The 9,993-nt window shown below is 37.8% G+C and overlaps 1 protein-coding gene across 1 annotated transcript; it reads left to right on the top strand.

Moving 5' to 3' along the window:
• The first annotated feature begins 59 nt into the window (after window positions 1-59).
• LOC108678982 lies at window positions 60-9,785 on the top strand. The gene is made up of 2 exons (XM_018167481.2): window positions 60-78; window positions 4,432-9,785. Exon 2 carries the CDS (start codon window positions 4,812-4,814, stop codon window positions 7,224-7,226), a length of 2,415 nt encoding a protein of 804 aa, XP_018022970.1. The 5' UTR covers window positions 60-78; window positions 4,432-4,811; the 3' UTR covers window positions 7,227-9,785.
• The last annotated feature ends 208 nt before the right edge of the window (window positions 9,786-9,993 follow it).

Below are 9,993 nucleotides of genomic sequence, written 5' to 3' on the forward strand. Positions count from 1 at the left end.
ATTTCCTGAGTTTCCGTCCTGTTTGAGGCCACACAGTCTTGCGTCACAACTTACGGTGTTGGATAATCTCGTGTTGAAGTAACGTTACTCTCTCCTCGTTGCCTACTTATTTATGTTTGTAATTTGTTTAATTCAAAATTTCTTACTTATTTTAAACTATTATGGGTGAAATTTCGGCGTTATCTCGCGATTAAGCCATGTTGCTAGTTCATTGTTATTTATTTACTTGTTTAGTACTAAAATGTTTCTTTATTTTATTTAGTCACGACTGCCGCCCAGGTCTGATTTATTTACAGGGTGGTATACTGAAGTGGGAATATATGAATAAAAGAATAAGCAAATTGTCAGTAAAACTAATTCTCTGTGGTCGTCAATCAAACCTGTTTAAGAGTACAAATTCTTCCAATGCTTATACATATATGAACAAGTGTACATAAATTGGATCTAAAAATCTGAAACTCGACTTTTCTATTATATTTGACTACTAATTTCAAACTAATGAAGTTATCAGGCTGGATGGATGTTTTCGAACATATGATGCAATATTCCCAGAATTCCACCATTATAGAATCGTGTCGCCTTGACATGTAGACGATGAATGATACTATATGGAAAAAATAATGCCTATCCTAACATGCCCAACAACAATAATTAAGCCTTCTAATTACTATTGTTTAATTAGTAAAACCGATTTATTGCACTGTTGCTTGCAAAAAATGTGATCGCGTCAGAATTCACAAATGCGTCGCCCTTAGTGCCGTGAGGCGATTTCTCATTAGTATTCTCTATATGATAAATCGTTTATTTTCATTGTAATGCGGTGATAAGAAAAAAGTGACTACGTCTGTGTTATTAACGCATTTATAATAGTTTATTGGAAATTATATTTCCATTTTAGGTGTTCCGTGATGTCGCAGTCAGATAATTTAATCAAGTAAAATAATTCACAGAGCCATATCCAACAGTGATTTTCAAATTTGATGACATTTTAGCAATGTTACATTTTTAACGGTATAAAGTTCGATGTGGCTTTCTGTCGCTCCTAACTAGCGGTTAGCCGCAGCATGAGTAACTAACTACTTCGTTCGCAAAACGCAAAGATCGACGCCAAATTTAATCACGTGGGAGGACACACTCATTTCTTGTAAAAATTTTGTAGCATATCAATTAAATCTTAAAAAAATGAATTTGCTGCATTCGCGACAAAAACAGACGGTCAACTTCACACACGACTTACGTGCTAAAATCATCAGCAGGGCGGGTGACTGGCGAAATCGATAGAGCTTCTAATTTATTAAATTAATTCTCACCAGAAGCTCAACTTAAACTAATTAAAGTGACATAATATTCTATGCTGATCTTAAATCATGTTCAAATGTGAAATTATAATTATCATTTTACATGGTGGACGCAATTGTGGTAACTCGCCTTATTAACTATAAGGTTTATGGTACACGTGACCAGTAATGGCGGCCAGTACAACTATCAAATGAAAACCCGCCATAACCGCCACTAATTTTCAAGTTACTGGCCTCGTGTAAGCGCGTGTGGGTCCTTCCCTGGCCTAGCTGTAGCGCCTATACACGAGGTCAATAGCTCGGTAAATAGTGGCGGTTAGTATTTGGAAGTATTGCTGGCCGCCACTCCTCGTGTCTCATTGATGTTGGTAGTTCGCGTGACTGCACGAAGAGAAATGCACGAGACTTCGTCCTAATTTCGATGTATTTCTTGCGCTTGTGTGGGTCATCCTGACTCGGTTCGGTCCGGCAAAATGGGGTAAAAGTACCTCGTCTGCTCTCTGCTCGTGCGCTGGGTTAGAAAGAGTGTCATAATTTGAACAAATGACCGATTCAATTCTGACGAGACTACACTTGCCCGTCCTTCAACCCTGGGCATACTTGTCATCTCGAACGCATCCTGACGCTTCTCATTTCCGATCTAGTGAACTTGCGACATTTTCCGATGACCCTTGTTACTGCATTTCAATCCGAGTTCGTTGAATTAATAGAATTGTAGCTTCTAGCCGATATTTGACTGCCTGACTAAATAGTCAAATGTCACCATTGTCACCTGATAAATAATAGCTAATGTTGCGTGGGTACAATTTTTTGTTCAAAGCGAGTATGACGAATAATAATACTGCACGAGCTGCAATAACGCATAAATATAGGTTAGGTTAGTTAAGAGACGAATTAAAAAAACGTATTTCTCGAACACATCGCCTAAGAAAACGGCGATATAATCACAAATTTAAAGGGAAAATGGGAGGTACATTCAAAGAAATGAGTGAGGCTTTGTCCATTAAGCGATGCACTGTTTGCTCTTGTGTGGGTCATATATATACTGTCCCAGTGTGGCCCGAAAAATTATAGGCTTAATTAACAGTGATACATCGCTCTCTGCTTGTGTAGTGGATACGAAAGTGTCAATATTTGGACATATGCACCGTGTAATTTTTTGAGTGTAACACAGTCAGGTTTCCTTCCACCTGTACTATAAATGTTTGACGGTGAAGAGAATATTTTTTAATCGGTTTTATTGAAGGTCGGCTTCTCATTGAGCTTCACTAACGTTCTCTAGATCAGGAAATGAATTTTTTCTTAGTGGCTCAGCTATGTACATCCTATTTAGATGTTCATTTACTTCGAACAAATCACGTCATATGGAGATGCCTCGTTCAATTAATAATCATAAATAGTTAATTTAAATTTGATCATCATAGATATATTTTCGGGTTCAATCGAAGTTTTATTGATGCATAACTAAATTGGCGTACATGAGCAATCTGGAGCCTGCACAATCGCGGCATACCGCCGAGTCATGCCTTCCTGCCATGAATAACTACTTGTTATTCGTAATTAAGTTTCGATCTCTCACTTTATGGGTTTTTAACTTCTATTAATCTTTCATTTTTTCGGTATTTCTCTCATATCGGTCTTTTACTTTCATCGGTCTCCATTTTTTATCGGCCTTTTTTATCAGATTTTTACTATCACCGATATTTACTCAATCGATCTTTTTCTTCTATCGGTCTTTATTCTATCGTTTGTTTCTTCTTTTAACTATCGTTATTCTGCTTCGACCTTCGAATATTTAACTTAAGCACGCCTCAGATAATCACGGTTGAACGAGTCCAACAGAAGCAGCCAATAGTCTATGCATGGCGGGAATTACTTTCAATGTAGGAAATATCACGAATAACGGAATATTGCTTGCCTTGGAATAACTTGGAAGTACTCAAAAATAGCATCAGCTTGTAGCATCCGCTCATGGTGATGCATCCTATATAGCATAGCTTCCTATAGTATCATATCCTTCATGAGAATTTATTAAAGGTCGTCGCTTCCTTGTGGGACATTCCAAGGCCTCTTCTTGGATGTCCGCATTGACCGTGAAAACGAGATGCAATTATGAGTAAATTTAACGAAAGTCTGCATTTAAGATTTTTAAGATTTATTGAAAGTCTGGATTTTTGTTAACGTTGATGATCAAACTATCGACATTTTGTATTTACTGAGCATTCATTTCCCATACTGCTCAAAGCCCCATTTATTATTGCGTAACGAATCGAGGTATATAGTTTAAAACTAGGCTCGTCAGTGGTCAGAAATGATAATTACTATTTCTAATATTTATTGATTTACCTTATTTCCATATATGGAAATGCAATAGCTATCACTGGAAAAAGTCATTGATTTCTATATCAGTCATAGACTGCAACGATTTCATCACACTGACACTACGGAAGCTCAAAACTCAAATTTAATTATAGACGCTACAATAAACTTTTTACTGTGCGAAGCGCAATAATTTTCGTAAAATACTTTAATTGATTTGCTATTTCAGTTCATGATGTACGCGCAATGTATTCAATTTTTTCAAAAAATGCTAAAATTAGCTTGTCTCATTATAGTCTTGTTGTATACTTTATTGTTCGAGTAGGAGACCGCGTGCTTAGTTCTATTGAATGTCTGGCCAATGCTAAGGCAGTTTAAAAGTTCTGACTAGAATCCTCAAAGAACTCGAGGATGTATAAATTAAAGTTAAGTTCTAGGCTAGGAGATGTGAATGGAATATCAAAACTGAGTTTGGGGTTTCCGATGAATCATCGTTTGTGCGTGGCTTGTTCGAATGCGCTGAGTTGCGTGATCAGACTTGAATATTTAATGACAGATTAATTGCTAGAAAATATCACGCGCTCAATGCACGTTTCCAATGATAAACAATTGCAAGATGATTATATATAGCAGCATAGATATGAAAGGTGAGTGTAATTTCTGAGCTTTATTTGCGTCAAAAGTTGGTTTGTAAATGCAAAAATGCTAAAAAAAGAAGTAAAGTGCTTACATTTTACCTTCGTTTACTGCTAAGCCCTCAATAATTTCGCAAATTAACTTTGCTCAAGTTTATTCTACACTCTAATTTTTTCAGGTTATAGAGAAATACTTCTTGCTTCTGACGTGTGGTAAATGCTGTGAACAGCTCTTCCTATTTCCTGCATGGTACTCTCGGCCGCTAGGGAAATCCTTACACCTCATGGCAGATCTTCAAATAGGTAAATACTAGGAATTCTTGGCAAGAGAGTGATAGCGCTGGGCGGTGGAGGTACACGAGGAAGGTCACGAGCAACAGGCAAGATTCTTAACCATATCCTGCTGCGGTACGCTCACTCTCGCAGTCGTGCTCAGGACACCGTAGGGAGTGCATCGCTTGTTCAGCGCAGATATCACGCCGACTTCTTGACTTGATATCTCAATTGTTTGAATGAATACATATTTTATTGTGGAAAACAGTGCAAGAATACCGATGTAATGGGGCACTTGAAGCACTGGTTAGTTTTGCTTCTTGCTCTGTATGTGAGGACAGTGAAAGCATTTCAGTATTCTGACTTGCAAGCTCTGAACGCAAGTTGTCTTCCAAAAGACAGCTGTGCTCTCGATAAAAATTCTCGCCTAACTTTCCCTCTGAACTGGAAAGAAAGGAATTGTATGTGTGATAGTCTTTGTGCTTATTATGGTGATTGCTGTCTCGATGCTCCGTCGTACAACAGAGAAGAACAAAGGACCGGTGTCAAATCGCAGACATGCGTGATACTTCGGAACTACGGCGGCGTCTACATGAAGCGTTCATGTGCCGCTGACTGGAACTTCGACGATAAAGTGGTTGAAAATCTGTGCAAGTCTGCGGTTCCCGACACCGGATACGATCGTCCAGACCCTTTGGTCTCAATGCCGGTCACGAGTCTTGATACTCGACTGACTTACGCCAACTATTACTGCGCATTGTGCAACCACGAGTCGGAAAACTTGACACCTTGGAAACCGCGAATAGAATGTCCAACTCTTATAAACGCTGATCTTAAAGAAAAGATGGATTTTGCAGAAGTATATCAGTCTTTAACATACAGCAACGACTCATGGGTCTTACCAGCAAATGAGTCGGGGACTGAGAAGTTCCACACGTGCTTCATAGATCCTTTCATTCCTGACGCCATTGTTGACGACGTTCGGCTGTGCAAGGAGACCGTATCTACGTGTCCCAGCGACTACAAGAATGACGAAGTAAAGGAGCTTTGTGATTCTTATACAGCTATTCTTTACCATGGTATGGACATTTACCGTAATTATCACTGTGCTCTTTGTAACAACGAGTCCAGTGACAGCCTGTCGTGTTACAGCAGGCAATACATTCGCTTTAATTTCAGAGATGAGTTTAATCCAGCCGCGTTTTCGATCCTCTTTGACTTCGAGGATGGAAACGGCAATAGTCGAGTGGGATTCAAGTGCGATGAAACTCAAGTTTGGGATCCATTCTTCAAGAAATGCCGGCAGGTGAAGTGTGCTCGTAAAGGCTCATCGTACCGAAATGGACGATGTCTATCGGTTGAGGAACCAAGTCAAGCAACCAATGTGGATAAGGGTGCAAATTCAACGGAAATGAATAAAGAAAACGACCGTTTTATCTACATAATCTCCCCCAACAATTCTATCCGTTCCAATGCTACTCACAATTCACAAAATATAATTGTGTTCCCAGATGAAATAGTCCCTATAACCACAGACTTATTCCCAAGCACAACTGAAGGAAGTCTCAAGCAGTCGTTGAATTGTAATCGTATTTTACTACCATTTGGAGAGTTCGAGTTTCGAGATAACAGTACAGTCTATGTTTCTAAATATGACAGACTTCTATCAGATGACGAGTTTGAGACACATAAAGACGGAATCTTGGTGTGCCTTACCGTCACCGAGTCGCAAAAATTCTCTTCTGTTATGGGCTGGATATCCTTGACAGGCTTGTGTGTGTCAATAGTTTGCCTATTGCTGCATCTAATTGCCTTTGTTTTGGTCTCCGAGATGCACAACTTATCTGGTAGGAACTTGGCTTCGCTGAGTTTGTGCTTGGTGGGTGCTTACATTTGCTTTATTCTTGCCGTCTTCGGCGAGGAAGGTAAACTGGAATGTGTTATCTTAGGCTGTGCCATGTACTACTTTTTCTTAGCATCTTTCTGTTGGATGAACGTGATGGCCTACGATATTTGGAAGACGCTTCGAGAAGCAACAAACGAATTTAAGTTATCGGCTGGCAAGCAATGGATGAGGTCTTTAGCTTACAGCGCCTACGCGTGGGTGTGTCCAGGATTGGCCTTGACCTTGGTGTGCGTCGTAGACGCTGTTGAGTGGCCAGGTTATCCTGACTCTTATTTGCCTAGAATCGGCGATCGACTTTGTTGGTTTGGAGAGCGCAAAGCCCTTCTCGTGTTCTTTGCCGCTCCTCTCATGCTCATCATGGTTATCAACGTTATTTTCTTCATTTTGTCAGCGCACATGATCGCAAGCACAACCTTATCGACGGCAAAGTTCTCAACACAACGCCAACACCAAAGTCTGTTCAAACTGTACATGCGGTTAGCCTTGCTGATGGGGTTAACGTGGATAGTCGGTATCCTAGCGGGCTATATCCAACAGGAGGTCTTATGGTACATTTTCATCGCACTAAACACTTTTCAGGGCGCTTTCATTTTCGCCGCTTTCACGTGCAAAAAGAGAACCATGAGCTTGCTCGGGTGCAGTAGAGCGCTGCGAAGAGCTTCGCCACGTACCATTATGGACGCTTCTAGGAGAAACTTGAGCGCTCGCCACTCGTCGGAGTCGAACGCCTCGCGATCTTCCGATGCTCAGCTGTCGCCTCATGCTGAAACGTCTTCAACAAGCATAGAATTGTGACTTGCTGTAAAATAAACTCCCATATCTCTTCTAAGTGTTCATTATCTATGAACTTTGTAAAAATACTAAAATTTCTACTCAATTTTCATTTGTACTGTTACCTCGCTCGCCTAGATTTCTTACACGATTCAATGAAAATCTGAGATGTGTAATCTGCTCAGAAATGATTAAACTCAAATTATGCTCAGAATCGGACGCTCAGAAACGTGTACCGTTGATTTAATAGTCATAAAATTTCGGATAGATTTTGAATGCTCGAATTGGACGGTTGAAATGTATTCTTGAAGAATAAATTAAAATTTGTACTTGTAATTATTTCAGGCTGTGCAGTCAGTATAAATGTTTCAAGCTATATGCCATTCAATGATTACTGGCATTAAATGGAGAAAATGGCACCCAATTTATTTATTTTCGATATATTTGAGACTTTTAGTATGAATTGTGAACGCTACCTATTACTGCTATATTTTGAGTGAAACAATTTATGTGCTAGAATTATGACGATTTGATGTTGAGCACTCAGGAGCACTCAAACTATTGTTTCCAACAATTTACTTAGTTTTATTAAATTTTGCCACTTACAACTAGGTTAACAGTTTAGCTGGTTTAACATCAATTACGAAATCGAATCATCAATTACGAATTACGTCCTATAATTTTAAATAGACACGAGCTTGGACCAAAGAGAGGTTACTTTGAATCGGTAATTTGAATTGGATAACACTTAACATTCACATAAGGAACATTCCTTTTTTATTTCGCATTCATGATTTTTATACATAAAATGTTTACTAATAGAATTGGTTAAGATCTCCGATAAAAAATATTCTACTCTGTATTCTCAATTGGGGTAAAATATCCTAAGCTCGTGCTTGTGAGTGAAGTGAGAAAAGTGTTTAGGTTTGAAAATTGATGTATGTTTTACATTTGTTCTCGACGCCATAATTTGTTATTTTGTAATCACTCATCATGCAATTTTCTCGCAACTTCCTTCACTGAATGAATTATTTCTCAGTGATTGTAGGATCATCTTGAAAATTAATTGATGTCTGCAATACTAGAATTCCCAAGTGCAACTAGTGTCGTGCAGAGCTCTACTTTGTATATAGTTAATATAGATAATATGCTGTAGTAGAGCATCATGTTTTTTGTGTATTTAGACGTAAACGATTCGGTTAAAATCAAAGTTCATATGCGTATCTCCTTAATACTAATGTTTAAACTAACTTGAATATTGCTCACTTTTCCTCAACTCATGTTCGTAACATGTTTTTTCTATCTAAGTCCTCTCCGACCAATGAAAATATAATGATCTCCCAGCATATTCTCACTATATAACTTCTTTGTGACCGATATTTTATGTAATGATGTTCGCTGGACACGAAACTTAAGCTTTACTAGCACTAAGTTCCTAGTAAGAACTTGATCGTTATATGTTTGTATATATATTGGTTCTTAATGGGTTACGAATGCGACTTTTTTTCGCAGTGTTTTTACAAATTAACGTTTTTTTTTGTTATTACGTAAATTCTGCCAATGATGAGGCAAAATTTAAAACTTGGATGTTCTTATGTTTGAAATGTTCGTTAAATTTTGTCGTTCTGAGGACCCGAATAATGATCGTAATTATTTATTGATGTTAGGAAGTCTACAGCTTGATTGCCTTCGATGCTTGATGTCTGGAATGAATTTTTTCACTTGCGTAACAAATTTTGAGTGATATAACAAAATAGCAAAGTTTTCCGCTGCATTGTAGAAAAGGACGTAAGTGTTTCAAGTTGATATGTTCCGTAAAATTTATCCGTAGTTCCGGGATGTTTGAAAACGATGACGTGGCTCCGCTAAATTCTCCAACTTCCCGTCTCTCGAATTAAAGTCTACGGACTCTGCGTTCCTAGTTTCATCTTAAGTCGTTTCTAACAGACTAGACAAAATATTTATTAAGAAGTTAGTAAGGATGATATTTTGGACATTGATAGTATACCTGTTTAAATAATGTTATACTGCTAATTTGTGATAAATAGATGAAAAATGAGCATACTTTTTTTTTAAAGTACCAGACCAATATTGTGATCCTTATCCATTACAGGTAGGGACATCATTTGTCTGACTCCAAAAATTGTTGTTACCATCACTTGAGTTACCATTCTGTCAATAATTGACTATAATTAATGGAATTTAAGTAAAGGAAACTGATGCAGCATCAGTCTTTATTGTTTGTATTTTCGGTGCCTAAGTTCGGAATTTGCAGAATTTGCAGGAGATTTGAAAGTTTATATAAGTTCAAAGTTATAAATATTTACCGTGTGACAAATTAAGCAACTGAGAAATTGATTGAGAGAACAAAAGGCAATTTTGTTGTGCAATTTTATTGCATATTCAACTGCCTAATGTATGCGCTATTGTAAAAACTTCTAAAATTAAAATTTTTTGACGATAGACGGTCGAACTGTATTATGTTATTAACTCAATGAGTCCTTATAACTGATAGGGTGCTAGTCCTAGCGTCTAAGATGTGGAGTTATCACTAATTGCCCTACAATAAATTTATGAACTAAAGTGTGTGTTACTTAGCCCTATTTTCCTACCGTGAGAAGTTTATTGCTATTAGTTAATAAAATTCAAACTTACTCTCACACAAGTGAGATTTTACCGTGCAAAATAGATTCTAAACATTAAACTTTGATTTATGACTACCTTTCTTTACATTAAAAAAAATTACAATTGATTAAGATGATTATTCCATCACTTGAATTTAACAAAGCTT

This window comes from Hyalella azteca, unplaced genomic scaffold, assembly GCF_000764305.2.
Source record: "Hyalella azteca isolate HAZT.00-mixed unplaced genomic scaffold, Hazt_2.0.2 contig1623, whole genome shotgun sequence".
Taxonomy (NCBI): Eukaryota; Metazoa; Arthropoda; class Malacostraca; order Amphipoda; family Hyalellidae; genus Hyalella; species Hyalella azteca.